Source organism: Falco punctatus (genome assembly GCF_963210335.1).
Source record: "Falco punctatus genome assembly, chromosome: 4".
In the NCBI taxonomy this organism is placed as follows: domain Eukaryota; kingdom Metazoa; phylum Chordata; class Aves; order Falconiformes; family Falconidae; genus Falco; species Falco punctatus.
Window position 1 is genome coordinate 65,255,556 of NC_137583.1, and position 20,406 is coordinate 65,275,961.

Genomic DNA, 20,406 nt, shown 5'->3' on the forward strand with positions numbered 1-20,406 from the left:
AAAGTCTAGCATGGGAAGAAAGTGTTATGCTTTCATTGTGCACTTCAGTTAAAGATAACCTCTGTAATGAACTGAAGAATGGAGTAGTCAGATCATACACAGACAGGGGAAAGATTTATGCCCTGATTTACTATTACTAGTTTCAGAAGAGCAACCGGCAGTCATTCCAGTGACAAAAGCATTAGACTGACAAAAGGGTTTGCATTATTTAACTACCTGTGGCACATATCCCTAGCCCTACCCTTTTTGTCTGTCAAATGAAGTAGAATTCGGCTAATATGCAACTTGGGCATACACACTGGTCAAAACACAGACTGAGTAGACAATATAGTCAAATCCCTGTCGATTTTTAGCCTTAATGATCTCTTGTATAGCATCTTTACATGGTAGCTACCTCTATTAATACCAAAGGTCTTCTGTTTATTAAGACCAAAGGTCTTACATGTCAATGTGAGAGGGAAGCTAGTCACTAGAAATTAAGTGTGCTAGTGCCTTTGTTAGGCACTAGCACACTTAATTATTAGCACACTATTATTACACACAAAGTGTAAGAGTGGAAAGAACTGAAAAGGAACAGACAGTCCAAAGAAATACAGGATAAGACTAGGAAGAAACATATCCCAAAACAAAAGCATCATTAAGCATCCAAATTGCCAATTAAGAGTAAATAGCCAATGAGGAACATGTATCGAAGAATGCAGGGATGTGTGGAGAATTAAGGGGCTATATTGCAATCAAGCTTTATTCATAGAGAACTCCAAGGTATTTAGTTTTCTAAATCCTACTTATGAACTTAAATTCCCACTCAGTTCTACACAAAATTAGCCACCACATCTCTTAGGATTCAGGCTCAAGGATCGCTACCATAAGGCATCAGTGTACATGCCTCTCTGGTGCCTGTCTTGCTGTATTAGGCAACCAGAAGAACATTATGAAGAAACTCTTGATGCACCAGTGACTCTGAACAAAACTCCCACCCTGCTATAAATACATTTAATGTCCTACACACAGGACCATTTAATGAGACTCAGTAAAAGCATTAGAAAAGCACTTGTACTGTAGAAATGCAGAGTATGGGGGAAGGGAAGTTACAGACAATTGCTTATCGTGAACCTACCTACAGGTTCAAAAATTTCCTCTGTAAAGCTGCCAGCCTTTCTTCACACACAATTATCATGTACCATTTGTATTACTGTAGAACCTACAAGCTCAGGTCATCAATCATCCCTACGCAGATGCAAAGAAAAAAAGAATATGTCTACACTTACTATGGGAGTCATGCAGCCCAAATACTAGCCATAACACAATTTTGAATTTTTTTTTTGGTTTAGAATAAATCTAATAAACTATCATCCATTGTAGAATTATCATAAAAACATTCTTCATATTAGAGCTGAACAGGCTGAGAAAGGAGAAATATGCATTGAACCACAAGGAAGTATACAGATTGTTGCAGTATTACATACATTCTAGAAGAAACACCTTCTTTGTATGCAGTGTCTTTTTTTCATAGATAGCTAGATAAAAATGTATTCCATATAAATGACTTATAAAAACTGAAGAAATGGGAACCACTCCAGTAAAATCTTGGAGAGTTTTTTGTTATAAACATGAGAATAGGTTTGTGTATCACTTATAACACATATTCCCCAGCAACGCTTGGGTTTCCACTCAGAAACCTTGTGTAAAGATACTTCACTGTTACCACAAACAAAAATCAAAATTACTTACAAGAAAGCAACACTGGAAATTTGCATCTTTCAGGCAACCTGACACTAATATCTTCATAGGGTAAACTATATTTTAATGAAGATATTCTCAGCAATACATGTGTTTATACTTTTTTTCCCTTCACACTTGGATTTTATTTCATTTATTTCATGATCTACCTTGCAAGTTTAAGAAATGCATCATTTATTCATGACCTCTACCTTCTTTCACACAGATGACCAGTTTAAAGAAAAATCAAATGGTTTGTTCGATAACATTTATCGTCAAAACCAAACTATATACATTGTATTTCTGTTAGCTGAAGTCACAATAAAAAACAAACAAATAAACAAGAAAAACCCTAAAAATAGGGCTTGCTTTACCTTTTTCCAGAAAAAACTCTCATAATTAAACTTTCCACTTTTCCAAGTAGCTGACTGTGTATTCCTGCACAGCAGGAGGTTTTCTCCACAGACATATTGACTTGGACAATAAACAAAGCAGAAATCCCTGACTGGAATTTACAGCTAAATTTAACCATGCATATCATTAGTTAAATTTGCATATCTGTCTTTCAACATTAAGAAAAAATAAAAGTTGAAATTCAACGAATTTGGACACTGCACTGCTTTGCAAGGAAAAAAAATGAGATTTAAGTTGTAATTTCCATATTTATTGAGGCTGTATGTCAAAGGAAATCTGTGCAAAAATATCCTGGTGCTGCCTTGATGAGATTTGAAAAATGACAGCATACTAATAGTAAAGAAGCTTCTCCTTAACAAAGATGGCTTAAACAGTACCTATAAAATACCGATGAAGGGCCACTTGCTTCTAGAAAACATTTCCAGCATCCCTCTGTCCTTCACCCACAAAATACAAAGAAGCAGTTAACATGTTTTGAAGAAATATCACCCACCTTTTCCCCTCTGTGTCAACTTTCCCGATGAAACATTGACAGATCAGTCAGCATTGGCTTCTTACAATTAAAGATGGCAGAAACTTTCACTGATACTTTTTCAATTATTTTTTTGTCACAACACTGCACCACTACTAACCCTCCAAAGCAAATATTCACCTTCTCTTTCTTGATTTTTATGTCTCTTCTCACAGTATCCAGGACACCTGGATGTCTTAGGAATTTGATTTAAATTAATCAGGGTTTCTAATTGCTTTAAAACTAAGTTACTCCACCTGAGTGCCTATCCACAAAAATTAGACATTGGGATGCAGTTGTGCTAGCACAAAATGTTTTAGATCAGCAGAAATACTTCCACACTGAAGAAAGTCATTCTACTTTGAGGTACTTTTTAAGTATAAAAGGTAGATGTATTCCAGGGGTTACACTGTTGGGTCGGTGGGTGGGGTTTTTTCATTTATTATTATTATTATTACTATTGTTGTTTGGGTTTTTTTTAAGCTGAAGCACTGGAATTTTATCAGTAAATTTCTCATTAAGTTATGAAAATACTCACACTACCACAGTGTGTACTTTATGGCTTTCCATACCTGCACTTGCTCTGGGCAAGATTTCAAGGGCACCTGTAACCTATGCTTAGGTCTTCAGTGTTCGGCTACTCCTCACCTGGAGGATGGAGAAGGAATAAATGGCATTCTGGCAAAAGTGAGGAACCTGGTCATTGCTTTAAGACATTACCTACAGTTGACTGTGCAGATTAGTGGCCCAGTCTTTCTTTTCTTAGGTTTCAGACGAAAGAAACAGAACCATTAACACTGAAACCACAAGATTCCTAACACCCCAGTGAGATGCACAGATCAACTCACACCTCTCAGAGCACTTCTAGCGTACTTTGCAGACTTGGGCAGGAGATCTCTGAATCACGCTCCTGAATTTTTCCTGCAAACATAACTGCAACTTTTTTCTTTTCTAACAAACAAGCTGTGCTGTGAGAGAAGTGCACTATAGCCACCACCTCTAGCATTCAAGCTGTGGCTATAAACAGCTTCATATCATCACAAGGTCTAACTGAGGTTGGTGAGACTGTAAAACAGTTGGTTCCCTACAAAGTACCCCCTTGTGAGACGGTGTTGCACCGTTACATCAGATTTTTTGAAAAATGTTGCATTAAGATATTGTGTGACAGACATAATTGACGAAGTGGAGGAGTACTTTTATTCTGCAAAAGTACAATGACAACTAGGTAATTAACCTAAAGCGATATAGGGCATTTACCTGGAAGTCACCAATGAGCTATCTGCATTCTGGCACAATCACAGCAAATGAAAAAACTACAAGAAAATATGGCTTCCAGTGAGGTAACCATGAGATGCTGAGAGCACACTTGGGTCTGTCCATGACATTGAAATCAATGGGAGTCAAGGCCCACAGTTCTCCAAATACAAAGTGCTGAGCAGTAAACCAAGCCAGCAGTTAAACATTTCAGAATCAGGCACTGAAATTAATGAGTTAAAGATTAAGTCACTCCCAGATTGTGTGTACTTGGTCACCTCATGGGGCCATAGCCAGGAAAACAAGAGATCTTCTTAGAAGAACCAGATCTACCAGAGGCTAATTAACAGATATGCTGACTGTAAATAAAAGCAGGAGGTGGTAAACAGAAAAGAATAGGAAGTTTGATGGGACTCCCAACTGATGCTGTGTGTCAATAAACGTCAGCTGAAACTTAGATGCTGCTTTTGTACTCTCTTAAGGAAATCATTATTATCACATTATTCTGTAACACAGTCTAACCTGATCACCAGGCATCATACTAGGGAAGATATTTTTTATCAACTCTACATTAATTAATTACAAAACCAAGCATACTGTAGTGAATTTGTTTTACATACAAAATGAAGCAGCTTGTTTAAAAGTGCAAAGTATGATACTCAGCTTTACTAACCATAAAACTAACAACCATTTCTTATATCCCAATCCAAATTAGTGACCTTTGTAAAAATACTGCTTGTTTCAAAAACACCAGGGAGATAGCACAAACAGCTGTATAAAACAGATAAGAGACTGACACACACACCAACAATTAGGCTTTTTAAGCACAGAAACACTTTTTCAATTTTACCCTCATCATTTCCTAAACCTGTAAAAGATATATCCCTTAACTCACTGGGTTTTGGCATGAGATTCTTTATATGCATTTTACCGCAGCATTCTTCCTTCACTGACTTTCATGAATTTTCTGCCAATAAAGGGCTACCTGTAAAAAAAACAGTCTTGGTGATAGTACTGAACATTGAAAAGATGGTGATATTCATTGTCCATTCCTTGCCCCACACCCCCAAAAGTTAACTCCCACTGCAAACTGGATTTTGTTTGTTGTTTCCTAATCCCCTCTCCCATTTAAAGACCCAATTTGACAAACCTTTTCTCAAGCAAGCAGACACTTTAAAGTAACCAGGATCCCTGACATGAGGATAGACTATTTTGCATGAGAAAGTTTTGCAGGATGTAATCTTCTCTTTTCCTTGAAGTTTAAGTAGTTGCTACCTATTACTTAAATAAAAGAAATTTAATAGTCTCAGTCCAATTACTTGTGAACACGTTTACTTCACACCCAATTACTTCCCACAATTCTTCCAGTTTCAAAAGAGTGGACAGATTTGGCAACTCTGCTTGCTTCTCACTTCTTGACACTATCATTAAGATTCAGATTAATGCATACAAATGATGTGAGAGAGGTTGCACTATTCTCGCTATTCTTGACATACTTTGGAGACAGGATTAAAATCTCTCACTTCACAAAATTTCTAAGTTCATTTTAAAAGAATGTATACATATTTTCACTGCATTTTTAGGAAAACATGGACATAATTTTTTCACTACTTTTTTCATCTCGTGGATTCTAATGTACTAAAACTTCTTCCTCATACAATGATTATGTGAGGTACAGGTAATTGACTGTGTAGCACTATGCTTCCACACATAAACAGCTGGAAAGTAGTACCATAGGAGCTCACTCTTATACTTCAATATTGCACTTTCCTCTTGCTGTCTTCCTTCCTGCCACAATTTTGGTACTAGAATGATGAATGTCTTTCTCATCAGTACTCAAACTATTTCTTTCTTTCAGGCATTGCCTGGCTATTATCTGTTCTTGCAAATATTTATGTAAAATCATTCTAAAATAATAACAGGGAAAATGGAAATTACGGATCACCTACTGACAATGTACTATAATCAAATTCTGCTGACTGAAATTTGAAGGAATAATGTATACTCTGTCAGGAAAAGTAATAAAAGAGACCCCACCTATTTTGGTCAATATAAGTACCAAGTAAACTTAAGTACACAGGAGTATAACCAGATATATCTATTTTCAGGTAATTGTAAAACTTCTGATGAGTTTATTAAAAATACAGAAACAAATGAGCTGCTCTCTTACAAAACTAAGTATATGCTCATTTACAGATTTGAACATTAATGCCTGTAAAGGCTAAAAGACCATAATATTGCTTAGTAGTTATGAAGCAATATAAATAAAATTGCCATGAAAACAAAGTTAAAAATATCTGGAAAGATATTTCTGTAAAAGTGCTAAGATGCAAAACAAGCAATAAAAAATAACAATCAGCTTTTGCTTAAGAAACACCACATTACCAGTTGCTGATAGATTCTGGCTACAAACTGCATTCTAACACTGAACTAATCACAGAACGTAACACATACTAAAACCGATGTAGGTCACATTAAAAATTTTCCTCCCCAAATTTCAATATTTGCTTTGTTTTCTCCTCTTGTTTTAATACAAAGTCCAGTGAACGCTGCAGGAGGCTTACACTAATGTTTTGCCCACCAACTTTGGAAGTACACCCAAAAAAGCTCACAGCTATATTTAAGACACAGTTGTAGAAAATTCTTTATGGCTACAAGAAGAAATGAAAGAGAAATGGAAGTTGCAAAAGCAAAAAAAAAAAAAGCAACCAAAAATTCAAAAATCAACAGAAAGCTTGAGACTCCAGAGTCACAACCTATTCAGGTGAAATTATCCTCATCTTCATATCTTTTGTGAGGGGCTTACACTTTTCCTGGAGGAAGATATTTCATTTCTGATAAATTTTGCTGAATTCCAGATTGCCAAAGCCCACTTAACTCACTTATCAGTGCACCTCTCCTTACCCAACGATGGCTACGCCAATTCAGATCGAAGGTCCATTTGGCTCAGCATCCTGCTTCCAAAAGCAGCCACAAGTCAGAGCCAAGAAAGCATGAGCAAAGAAATAAAATACAATATTTTCACAGAATAACTCCCCAGCCTTCTACTATATTCCGTTCAGGAATCCCTGAAACTGATGTGATTTATCTGTTTAGTTTGCCTATGGGTCTTCCCTTTCAATGACTTAGCCCGTTACCCCTTAAACTCACATATACTGTTTGCATCCACAAACATCCCAAAGCAAAGCTACCTTGGGCAAAGAACTTAGAACTATATCACATTGATGCTATGTTCTGTGCATATCCAGGGCTCAGTGGATACAGCTACTCACATTTACTTATTAAAATCCAGCCAAAATGAAAAAGCAAGACTGATGCACCCCTTGAAAGAAAATTTGAATTTGCACATATCCCACAAGTTGAGTCCAGTGAGAACTAGCATTCTGAGCACAGTAAAATGCTACAATAGCAAGAATTATAAGAATTATATTAAGAATTATAAGGTTGAATATAGCTAGAAAGGCAGGCAGATGTGATCACTGAAAAAACAGACACCCTAACAAAAGCAGCAAAAAATCCTCTGTGCACCTTCTTCAGTCCAACAACTGATTTTTGATCCAAGGAAGTTAAATATAGGGCTGCTTGAAAATTTTCCACTGCATCTATTTTTGATGGGAAACGAGGCTTTCAGCTAAATACTTTTTGGTTGGGTTTTTCTTTTTTGGCATGTCTAAGTATGTGCTTCTGCAAATATACTTTTCTTACCAAAAAGCCAAACTTACAAACCAAAATATTTTGATTGAAAATAAAAATGTTATTAAGAAATGCTAGTATAGCATCTCATTAAATCTGTGGCTTACCTGCTTTATGTGGCAGATCTCCTCTATCAACTAGACTTCCCATTTAAATAACAACTCTGATAATAGATCACTTTGAGGTATTCCCTACTTCCAGCACTCCTTTCAAAGAGGAAAGATCATGGCACAGTGTCAAAGGTGGTAGGCAGCTTCAGGCTTGCAGAATTGGACCAGCAGGCATCCAGATTATAACGCTGGAGGACTACAGTAACACTTTTCAAATCAAGAAGCTTTAGTTTTCAGACAAAGCCTTCCAGTTCTCTGAATTCTGTCAAAGCATGTAGTTTTTCCTGGAAAATTAAAACAAAAATGGAAAAAAGCTTTGTATCTTTTATCAAAAATTCATACAGGAAATTTTATGGGTCAAACAAAGTCTTATTCATTAACCTGCAGATTTGAACCTAGTATCTGGATCCAGCCATACACAAATTAGAAAAACTTTAAACAGCAGTAAAATGTTTCAAATTTTCCATGGCAGTCCTGTTAGCAGGACTGTTCAAAAGCCAAGGAGCTAAAACCAAACAAAGCCAATAAGGGCTCATTAGATGGGATAACTTAGTGTATGAGCTCTAAGTTATAAAAGACCAACCAGCCTAACATACAAAAGCAAAGAACGAAGGTAAGATCTAAATAATTGATACACTTACTAGGTAGGAAATCTGTAATATAAAAAAATCTGTACAGCAAAACTGGCAAAGTGGCAAGAAAATGAGATATTCAATTTATTATTCCTTCACAGGGCTTCCTTAAGTCAGTGAATTAACCAGGAGGAATACATTTGATAAGGCTAATGCAATAAAAAGTGAGAGTAACAGCTGTCCTGTTACGGCTGTTATCGCTGCTTTTCTTGGAACTCCACAATCCACTGGAAGAACTGAAAGCCTCTCATCCAGAAACAGGCCCTGACCAGACCAAGAGGGAGAAGCACGCAACTAGTACTAACAGGGACAATGTTAGAACTAAATTTTTAGTATCCATTTATTCCCGTGTGGCTGTTTCCTGCCATACAATCATGTATATGCCCCCCCCCCAAGGCAAAATAAATTTATGAATTAAAGAAATTTTTATCAAGACTACATCTTTTGCAACACTATTGTGAGCCCACAAAAGACAGCTGCAAAAAATCTCATACCAAAGGGCACTATTTTCTCTTCCCCCACCACACACACAGCGGACTATCACTGACATCATTAGCACCAACTAAGAATCAAGAAAACCCAAAGGAACTGGCAAAGGAATACCCTTATTAAAAACTCAGTGGGTGAAACGAAAGGAAGGACATTTTGCTATTACAGTGAAATTCCTCTCAACACTTCGCTTTTCAATCACACCTCTTACTGAAATGAAAACAGAGAAAGGTTTTTAAGAGCAAGTTTCTGCTGAGACTAAGCACCTGAGAGTTCCCTAAAAGCCGTTCCAAACCCTGCCTAATGCTGATTCCCTGCACAGAGTTAACATCTTTGACTAATGTTATAAAGTGAAAAGTGCTAACACAACTTGTCATTCTCGAGGCCAATTTATTCATCTAAATTAGCACAAGCCCAAGCCTGCTGTCCTTATTCATATTTGGAATCACCAGCCACTTACGCGTTGTCCCAGCAAAATTAGTGCAGTGAAGGATTAGTCAGGATATAACCCTAGAGATAAAAAATTTGTTTAGAGTAAGTGAAATAAAAAGAATAAATATTCAAAGTGAGTGATGAAATATATGGGGGTTATTTCCATTTTAACTCCAGGGCAATGAGTAATTTCAGTAAGAATTTCTCAGTGTGATTTTTATCATTCAATATTTTAAAAATTACTACTGTGCATCCTGCATCAAATGTTGGGATTGGAAACAATGAAGCTTAAAAAAAAAGTCCACTTCAAACAAGTATGCAAAACATTATTCCCTTAAATTATGCCAGTACTGACTTACGAGCTGCAAGAAGTAGTGCCAGAATTTATGAACAACTTTGTATTGTTCAAGGATTTAATGACACCCGTTCCTCTTCAAATCAGGTATACAAAGCTTCACTTCCTCATATCTGGGTTTTATCCTGGACCATGCCTTTCAACACAAAGTGTCATTTTTTCTTTGGCTCACTTCTTACTTGTAAGTGCATCACCTCATTCTCATTTAATTTACAGCATGTGAGAGGGCATACATGTAAGCTAATGTCTCCATACAGCTTATGCAAAACTTAGTAAGTCAAAGTGGACTGCACTGCCTAATCTTGTCTCTGCATCAACTCAGCCCAGACTAGCCTACTGTGGATGGGGCATCCTCAGCTCAAAGCCTTTCATATCTACTTCTTTCATGTCTGCTTCCACCAGGCTGGATCGGCTAGTAGAGAGCTGCGCACAGGCTGGGCTCGATGTCTTGCCAGGAGTCCCACGGCTCCTTGCAGTGTGGCAACCGAGCCGCTCTGATTCTGATTTACAGTATATGACAGAGAACCCTGCACTCCGCAGCTTCTCTGTTGCGGTTCTTCCTTACACCCTGTCACCATCCATACTCAAGAGTTGGTAAGAGTTACTTGTGTTATTACCTGTCTGCTACCACTAAACCAGATATAGATGCCACAAAGTTACGTAGGTCAATATACAGAGCCCCCTCAACTACTCCAGTAGATCTGACATCAAAGACCAGATGCATGCATGCCATACCATCTTAAGGCCAGATTTTAATTTTTATTTGGAAGCTGCCTACCCCAGATGGCTATGGCTCAGTCAGGTGGCAATGCATTGCAACTGCATGGTATTTGTATTATGCACCAAATATGGTGACAATGAATCAATGGATTGTTTAACTCAGGACAATTTGTCTTCGAAAGTCATGATTTATCATGTGTGAACCATCGCACCATGAGCTATTGCAATCTGTAACACAGGTAGATTATCAATAAAGCTTGCTAAATAATGAGAAAAAATTAAAAAATCAGGAAAAAGGAAAATGAAAAAGCTTGTCCTCAAGAACACTTATTTTCTTTCATAATCCTTATAATCCATATTTTCTTGCACTCTTTCCTCCTGCATCGTTTCACTAATGAGAAATGAAGCAATATACAATTACACTGAGTGAGCCAATACATTGCAGCCCAATCATCAACTGCATAGTGTGGCAGAACAAAAGGAAGCCCTTCCATACACAGTGATCTTATGTTGCCCTCATGCTAAACTGCTGTTCCCACTGACTTCTTACGCTCAATTCTCCTGCCTGTGCTGCTTCCCTAGTGAAGCCTACACATCCAAAGCAGCCTCCAGAAGAAGTCTAACGATGGTCTGCTCCTACGTGCAGCAGAAAATTCTCCAGCTACATTCAGGGCCACAACCTGCAGCTTCACTGTTGGAGCAATCCTCAGAACACAGCACTGATCAATCACTTTGTCATTCTCCTTTATGGTAAAGGGATAGCAAAGTACTTTCCAGCAGTTCCTCCTTCTTCTCTACCACCTGCTTACTGCACTCCAGAAGTAGCTACTGCAGCAGGTTGTATTCACCCTATTTTCTTTTGGCTGAAAGGCTCTCTCACATCTCACCGACCAACAGTAGTGTCACGGTACTGTGCCTACCCACGACCAGCTCTGACACCCCTGAGAAGATGTAAGCAGAACATTGTTCTTCTTGTCTACAAAAGGTTCTCACAAATCACAGTAAAATACAGGCTGCCTCAGCAGATGGGTCAAGGCCGTTTAATTTTCTGTGACGCTGCACCCTCCCACCCCTATTTCTTTGCAGGTTTTGCAGTGCTAGACTTAGAATTTCTGCTTTGCAGACTTGCAGAAGTACAAATCAATGTGTTCCTTCCCATACTTGGACTGCCCATCATGTTGCTGCCTTCTGAACTACGTGGCATGCAAGAGAAAATGATGGATTAGAAAAAAGTTTCTCTTACTTTTAGGGAAAAGCTGAAACATAGTAAGGTGCCATAACTCCACCTTACGCTACCTACTAACTTGCCTGTAAAAACACTCTTGCTCCCTGCTCCCATTTACCCTGTCCTCAAAAAGTTCCACAATTTCGAGTTTCATGGTGTTGTTCAATGTATTGGCCATGCAAAATCCCCTGTGTCTTGCAGCTAACCAGTATTTGCGTAGACAGTCTCTGGATAAAGCTCTGTGATCTGCGATAGAAAGGAGATCAGCCTGGACAGCCCCTTCTGGGCTTAATCCATGAAATTACTGCCTTCAGTCAAGGCTTCATTCTAACAAGATTATTTGAACAATTTCCATGGACTGAGTTCTTCTTTTCAAACATTTTTATAAAAGCACCATTCATTGACCTATCCAATGCAGACAATGCCACACTAAAATGTACTGGAGAACATTGGGTAGGAATTAAAAAGCCATTTTTCAATCTAAAACACACCTGTATTTTTAAACAAACAAAATATCCTTTCAAAATAATAATAATAATTAAAAAAAAAATCAAGAGCCAATTTACTGATCTTGAAAAAAAATGCCTTCTTGTTACCACCATCTGGTTTGGTGTGATCCATGTAATCCTAAATGCAAAGCCTTAGATGCACACAAAAATTAAGTTTACATTAGAGCGGCCAGTGACAAACCTAAATGTTTGAATAAGAGAGGCATGAACATCTGTGGCAGCAAAGACTTGTAGAAGTGTTACCTACTTGTTGTCACATCTATAGGTTTGCGAAAGGTTGTACTATCTGCAACACTCTTGCCGGCTTTATATTTCTGCATGATTTGATGACTGGACATCTGTTTTCAAACCCCTGCAAAAAGTGCTTTAAAGTAATCTGTATTGCTACAGCAAAGCTCAGCTTTTCAGAAAAAGCAGCTGCTGTATTTTCTGGAATAAACACACAAACCGTTTTAAAGACTTGACCCTTGATTCCTTCATCTCAGTACTTCTACTGACTTCAGGGAAGTCTAGGCATATGAGCAACACACAATGGGCTGTGACTCCACAGCCTTGAGCTACCCAGGCTGCTTTTCAGTCAAATGAAGTAAAGCAGCCTCCCCACAGCTGTGCTGTTTTATATACCTGAAAGACAATTTCAAAAATTATCATGGTCTTACTAGGGAATTTGGACATGCAGTCATTACTAAATTGGCAAAAAGTTCCGTATTACCAACTTTGTCATTACTGAACAGCTTCAAGACACACAGCATCTTTGTGCTGCATCTTTTTACGCTGTAAGAAAATGAGCACATGAACGAAATAAAAACGAAGCCAAGCGTACTGTTGAGAAACTTGGTATTCTCTTATTTCTAGGAGAGCTATAGTGTAATCCTAAACTGTAGCATTCACCATGTCTCCTGAGTTTCCTTTCTGAAATATTGCAATGGAAATTTTACAGCATCTGTGTTGCTTTTGGAAGCCATCACCTCACATCTGCTGTCTCTGTAGTGCAGAGCTTAAGTTCAGCGTAAAAAGGTACTTTGTAATAGGCAACAGGAATCCTGACAGCGGTAATTTACAGGCTCACCCAGCTCTCCTGACTAGGCTTGCTCCTTTTTACATTCTGTGGAGATTTTTACATAAGGTTTTTAAATAAGGGACTCTTCAAGCAGTCACCAGCATAGCAGTCACTGCTTAAAACGGAGCATCACATCCAGGACTGAAAAGCGACTTTATAAACCTCTGTCAGTCAGGGAGATCTCAGCTAGATGACAATTTTTTTATTCCGTTCTCTTCACTGGGCATTGTTCCACCTCCTGACACTTTTCAGCAGGGTATTAACTAAACTAGCACTGCAATAACCGCCTCCTTTCGGAGTTCTGCCTGTGAGCAGAGCTAACAGCACCTATGCAGCAGCGGGGCCGCTTTCACGGCCGGGGCGCGAACCCCGGGGGAGCGCAGAGCCCCCAGCTGGGTGCCGGGGCCGGGGGACGCGTTTTGCAAATTACCGCCGCGATTACACAGCGAGCGCGTTTATCGCCCCCTGATTGCCCATTTCCTCCGAACTGGGTAATCCGTGCGCTCGTTTCAACTGAGAGACAGGCAGCAGCGGGGAGGATCCTGTTAGCACAGCCAACAAACTTGGGATTGCTTTTTGTTGTTTTGCCTCACGCGTTCCGCTGCCCGCCGGCGCCCGCTCCGCCGCTCCCGCACCGCCCCTGGGGCGGGCCCGCTGCCCCCGGCCCCCGCCCCGCGGCTGCCGCTTTTCAAAGGCGGCGAATCACCGAATTTCACGCCGCCGAAAAGATAAGCCCCGCCGCGCCGCCACCCCGCCGGCTCCCCGAGCGGCGTGTTCCCGAGATTGCAGTCATTACAGCCCCAGCATGAGCTCCACACAAGCGCGAAGCGCAACAGCGCGTCAATTAACAAACAAACGCCCCGTCCTGGGAGGACGACAACCCCCCGGGACGGCCCTGCCGCGCACCGACCCCGCGCCCGCCGCCGCTCCCCTTAAGGTGGTCCGGCCTCGCCGGAGCCGCCGGAACACCCTCCTCCCCCCTTCCCCGGGACGGGCGCGGGAGAGCGGCGAGTGCCCCCAGGGCCGCCCCACTCCCCCAGCGGTGCGGCGGGGCAGGGGGCAGCTCGCGGCCTTGCGCGGCGGCGCCTGCGCGGGGAGCGAGGCCCCGTCCAGCGCCCTCAGGGCTGCCCGCGGCGCGGTGCCACCGGCGGGTCCTCGCGGCTCCACCGCGCCGCAGCCCGGAGCTGCGCCGGGGCCCGGCGCTGTTCCCTCGGGAGCCGGCCCGGGCGGGTCCCCCGGGCCTCGGCGGCTGCACGCGGCTCCTCAGCGAGTCGCCGCCTCCGGCGCCGGGCCGACGCGAAAGCCGGGGCAGCCGCGGCCCAGCCGCACCGGCCTGCCGGGGCTCCGGCTGGGCCGCAGGTCGCTGCCAGGGGGCGGCGGCTCAAACCGAGTGGCCGCGCACCCACCCCTGCGGCGGGAGCTGCCCGGTCGGCGGCCGCGCGGGCGCGTTCACCTGCCGGGGCGCGGGGCTGCTCCCCGCCGGCCGCCCCTCGGTGCGCGCCCACCGCCGGCGCGGGTCCGTGCGCGTGCCGCTGCGCGAGGCGCCGCGTGTGCCCGGCGCGTTCCGCTCGCAGCTGCCCGCGCGCCAGGACTCCCGCGGTCGCTGATGTCGCGCTTCCCCTCCCGCTGTTCGGCTCGGGCCGTGACCCCCCGCAGGCCAGCGCTGCGTCTCGGGCTGAAGCGCTGCCCGCGGCTGTGCTGCCAGCCGTGCGGCGGGCGGCTCCGGCGGCGCGGGCAGCCCGGGCGGCAGAGGCCAGGTGTCGGCCGGGTCCCTCGCCTGCCCGCGCTGCCACCTCCCACGCGCGCACGTGCGGCAGCCGCTCCGCACGCGGCATCAGCGGCGCGGTGCACAACACCCGGCACACGCCGGGAGACGGCCCGCGCTTGCGATGCTCAGACCGGCATCGGCTGCAAACTCCCGCGGATCCCACAGGTTTGGAAGGAAACCGCGTCCGAGGGGACTCCGGGCAGTGGCAGAACTACTGCTGCTCCCGGAGCGAACCTGACTTGACCGGGAACCCTTGAAAGGGGGAAAGAAGTACTGTGCCGCTGCCCACGCACCGGGCAGGGAGCGTCTGACACTGCAGAACCGTGCCTTTTCCGTACGGCCAGCACCCCGTGCAACGCAGGGGAAATAGACAACAACCAAACTACCGCCACGTCCCCGGCAGCTCCGGGGCACCGAGGAGCGCCCGCCGCGCCGCAACCGGGGCGCCGGCTCCACCTTAAGGAGGGCTGGGGCCGGCCCCCCGTCCCCCGCCCGGGTCGGACTGATAGGCGGCCGAGGCGATGGGGGCGGGGCCTGGCGGCGCTCGCTATAAATATTTATGAGAGCGCGGCGCCCGGAGTGGCGCTGCCGGGGCCGGGGAGCGAGAAGTTGCGCGGAGCCGCTGCCGTGCTCGCCCCGCGGCTCAGGTGGCACGATCGCGGCCGGGGGCGCCCGGCTCGCCCCGCCGGCGGCGGAAGGGCAGGAGGAGGAGGAGGAGGCGGCGGCGGCGGCGGCGGCGAGCGAGGACTGGCCGGCTGGCGGTCTCCCGCAAAGCTGGGCGCTTGGGCGGGCGGCGGGAGGAGCCGTTCCGGCCGCCCCAGCACCGGCCCCGCCGCTGCCCGCTCGCTCGGGGCGGTGGGAGCCGGGCGCCGCGGAGTGCACCGCCTGGTCCCCGGGACCCCTCAGCCATCTTGACCGCGCCGCGCGGGGGCTGACGGCGAAACTTCTCTGCAGCCGCCACTCCGTGCCCCGCCGGCGCTGGAGCAGCAGCGAGGGAAGCGGCGACCCCCCCTGCGCAGCCAGCCCCGCCAGGAGCGATGCGACGGCGGCTGAGGGGCCTTCCCTGAGCGGACCTCCCTCCCTCGGCGCGGCGCGGGGGCTCGCCGGCTCCCCTCTCCGGGTGCCCGCGGGGCCGCCTTCCTCCTGGGCGACGGAGCCCCGCGGGGGCTGCGAGACCTCTCACCTGCGGCCGGCACGGAGGGGGCCGCCCTCCGCCCCCCCCGAGCGGTAGCCGGGGCGGGGGGCTGCTGTGGCGCCGCGCTCCCCGTGGCTGCTGAGCGGGACGGGAGAGGAGCCGGGGCCGCCGCCCGCCGCCGAGCATGGAGTGGAGTTACCTGTTGGAAATCACCTCGCTGCTCGCCGCCCTGTCCCTGCTGCAGCGCGCCGGCTGCGCCGCCGCCTCGGCCGCCGCCGCGTCGTCCTCCTCCGCCAAGGAGCTGTCGTGCCAGGAGATCACCGTGCCCCTCTGCAAAGGCATCGGCTACAACTACACCTACATGCCCAACCAGTTCAACCACGACACGCAGGACGAGGCCGGGCTGGAGGTGCACCAGTTCTGGCCGCTGGTGGAGATCCAGTGCTCCAGCGACCTGCGCTTCTTCCTCTGCAGCATGTACACCCCCATCTGCCTGGAGGACTACAAGAAGCCGCTGCCGCCCTGCCGCAGCGTCTGCGAGCGGGCCAAGGCCGGCTGCGCCCCGCTCATGCGCCAGTACGGCTTCGCCTGGCCCGACAGGATGCGCTGCGACCGCCTCCCCGAGCAGGGCAGCCCGGACACGCTCTGCATGGACTACAACCGCACGGACCTCACCACGGCCGCCCCGCCGCCCGCCAAGCCCCCGCTCCGCGGCGCCAAGCCCGGCGGCCCCGCCAAGGCGCCCCCCGCCGCCGCCGCTCCGCCGGCCGAGGCCCCGCGCAAGCCGCGGCCGCCGCCGCCCTGCGAGCCGGGCTGCCAGTGCCGGGCGCCCATGGTGTCCGTGTCCAGCGAGCGGCACCCGCTCTACAACCGCGTCAAGACGGGGCAGATCGCCAACTGCGCCCTGCCCTGCCACAACCCCTACTTCAGCCCCGACGAGCGCGCCTTCACCGCCTTCTGGATCGGGCTCTGGTCCGTGCTCTGCTTCCTCTCCACCTTCGCCACCGTCTCCACCTTCCTCATCGACATGGAGCGCTTCAAGTACCCCGAGCGCCCCATCATCTTCCTGGCCGCCTGCTACCTCTTCGTCTCCCTCGGCTACCTGGTGCGCCTGGTGGCCGGACACGAGAAGGTGGCGTGCAGCGGCGGCGCGGGGGCGGGCGGCGCGGGGGCCGGGGCGGCGGGGGCCGGCGGCGGCGCGGCGGCGGGGGCTGCGGCGGCGGGGGGGCGCGGCGCGGCGGGCGGCGCGGCCGAGCTGCAGCCCGAGCTGGCGGGGGCCGAGCACGTGCGCTATGAGAGCACCGGCCCGGCGCTGTGCACCGTGGTCTTCCTGCTCGTCTACTTCTTCGGCATGGCGAGCTCCATCTGGTGGGTCATCCTCTCCCTCACCTGGTTCCTCGCCGCCGGCATGAAGTGGGGCAACGAGGCCATCGCTGGCTACGCACAGTACTTCCACCTGGCCGCCTGGCTGCTGCCCAGCGTCAAGTCCATCGCTGTGCTGGCGCTCAGTTCCGTGGACGGGGACCCGGTGGCTGGCATCTGCTACGTGGGCAACCAGAGCCTGGAGAACTTGAGGGGCTTCGTGTTGGCGCCACTGCTCATCTACTTGGCCATCGGCTCAATGTTCCTGCTTGCTGGCTTTGTCTCACTCTTCCGTATCCGCAGTGTCATCAAGCAGCAGGGCGGCCCCACCAAGACCCACAAGCTGGAGAAGCTGATGATACGCCTGGGGCTCTTCACCGTGCTCTACACTGTGCCAGCTGCCAGCGTGGTTGCCTGCCTCTTCTATGAGCAGCACAACCGGCCCCGCTGGGAGGCCACACACAACTGCCCCTGCCTGCGTGACCAGCAGCCTGATCAGGCCCGCCGCCCGGACTATGCAGTCTTCATGCTCAAGTACTTCATGTGCCTGGTGGTGGGCATCACCTCTGGTGTCTGGGTCTGGTCTGGCAAGACCCTGGAGTCCTGGAGGGCCCTCTGCACCCGCTGCTGCTGGGCCAGCAAAGGTGCTGCCGTGGCTGGGGGCACAGGCGCAGGAGCAGGTGGCCAGGCAGCAATCGCTGCAGCAGGGGGACTTGGGGCTGGAGGTGGTGGCTCCCTCTACAGCGATGTCAGCACTGGCCTGACGTGGAGATCGGGCACTGCCAGCTCTGTCTCCTACCCCAAGCAGATGCCCCTGTCTCAAGTGTGAGGAGGGGGAAAGAGGCCAAAGGTTAAGGAATGAGGGACACTGGCCTGCCTAAAATGCCCCCTCACTGTTTGGTGCCATTAATGAACCCCTAATGGTCCTTATTAGCCACAGCTTGTATAGAACAATGCAGCTAGCAGAGGCCCCAGGCTCCAGCCCCCTCCTCCTTTCCCTCCATTCATATGCAGGGAGCATGTACTTCAAGGAGCCAGCTTATTATTTTGCTGGCAGAGGAGGGTAGAGGCTCACCCGTGTCTTGCAGAGGGCAAGGTGCAGCAGCTTCTGATTCACTCTGGACTAACAGCAGCTTTTTGCTTGTGAGAAGGGGAGTCTTCCTCTCCACCCCACCATCCTGAGGTGGGAGTCTGCTGGGACTGCAGGTTTTGGGATATTGACGACCAGGCAGATGCCTTACAGTACAGACTGAATCAAAACATGTCTTAATTATACACCCCAGCTAAATACGGGTTTCCTACATTAAATGATGTATTTATATAATTATTTGTTACCTTGTACAGATGTGTAAAATATGTATATATCCAAAGCTATACAGTCTGTAAATTTTTTTGTAAAAAAGTTTAGAGGCTACCCCTGTAAGAGCAAATATGAGTATTCTATTTTGACAATAAAATGACTTTTGATAAATGACTTTTTCAAGCTTTCCCACTACTCCTGCCCTGGTTATTCCAGCTGCTGTGTCTTTAGGTGGTTTTTGTAAACTATGAGCTACGTTCATGTTCCAGTCATCCCCGTGTAATAGATGGCTGCTGCTGTTCAAGAGGCAAGATCGGCAGACATAAGGAAAACAAGTCATTCAACAAGTTGTTCTAAGAATGTGTTTGCTAGAACTGGGAGGTGCCTTACCATAGTTCTCAGCTTTTTGAAAGCTGACAGTGCCTTTAAACTGAGCCTTTACAAAAGAGTCATCTTACATGGCATGTTAAGTATCCTTTTAAAATGGGTGTTATTTTAGGAATGTGCACACACACCTCTCATATCTGTGGCCTACACTTCCGTAAGCACCTGCCTTTCCAGGGATGCGTACTGAAGCGTAAAATGTTAATGTTTTAAATTCATAGATCATGTACTACAGTGGAACAGAGTTGAGATTTGTTAGATCAATCTCTTCTTAACAGATTAAACTAACATCTTAACTTTTGTATATCAAATATGGTCCTTTTTCAAGAGAAAAGGTATTGTTCTTCTGTCAGGACTAAGCTAATTTATTTGAGCAGAAGGCTGTTGAATTAACAGAAGAATGCTTTGGCAATTGTTGAACTTTTTACCTGTCTGCCCAGTGGCTCAGAACATCATTCCTTTAAGAGGAGCTAAATGAATAGGGTTAATCTGTAGGGAACTTGGTTTCTTTTGAGTTTGGGAAAACTTTGATCTTTTCTCTTCACCAAACGTGATGTATAGTCTGAAGTTTCTTTCCCTGCTGCCTGGTTCCTCTTGTTGCAGACCAATTGGCCACCATGGAGCCTTAAAGTTCTTCAATTAAAGGGACATGGGACTTTTTTTTTTTTTTTTTTTTTTTTTTTTTAAGAGGAAGACTTGTAACAGTTAGTGAACACCAGAGGGAAAAGGGAGAACAGCCTTTTAAACAGCTTTCCCCTGCATTGTTAGCCAGACTGCAGGCAGCAAGGCATAGCTTGGAGCATTATAGAAAAGAGCTATGAATGCCCTACAGGTGGTCTGCTCACATAATCTCCCCAATTTAAAACATTTTCCTTTACAGGACAATTGCATTACAAAACTCCCTTCTCTTTTGCTCCTAATTGAACCAAAGAACAACTACAAGATTTTCTTTCAAAACAGTGTCTAAAAAAAAATTTAAAATCTATCAACTACATCCTAATCTGCTTTCTAAAATCGCTCAGAATACCAGAAGTAAAAACTGCATTAGACATTATTCCAGATATTTTTATGCTGTCTGCTTATATTCTGTCAAATTAGCAATCATTTAAAAGCAATTGGTTGGGTTGTGTGCTAGCAGTGAAAAGATAGCCCCAGGTCCCTTATTAACCTGTCAATCATGATAAGAGATGGGCAGCTACCCTACTAATGACACAGATATCAGTCATGATTTGTGGGAAAAACCTTGTTCCATTGAGCACTGACTTGATTACTGGTATCCCTTTCAAAGATCCCATAACTTAATAGACTCCTCCACTTCTACAAAGTTACCAGGA

At 46.4% G+C, this 20,406-nt stretch overlaps 1 protein-coding gene across 1 annotated transcript; it reads left to right on the plus strand.

Moving 5' to 3' along the window:
• Positions 1-16,064: 16,064 nt before the first annotated feature.
• On the plus strand, positions 16,065-18,862 carry FZD8 (frizzled class receptor 8). Its single transcript, XM_080384338.1, has one exon. The coding sequence runs from the start codon at positions 16,211-16,213 to the stop codon at positions 18,215-18,217; it is 2,007 nt and encodes a 668-aa protein (XP_080240464.1). The 5' UTR covers positions 16,065-16,210; the 3' UTR covers positions 18,218-18,862.
• The last annotated feature ends 1,544 nt before the right edge of the window (positions 18,863-20,406 follow it).

What these genes read in the sequence shown, in the direction of transcription:
- FZD8 (XM_080384338.1), top strand. Translation starts at nt 16,211, where the DNA reads ATGGAGTGGAGTTACCTGTTGGAAATCACCTCGCTGCTCGCCGCCCTG.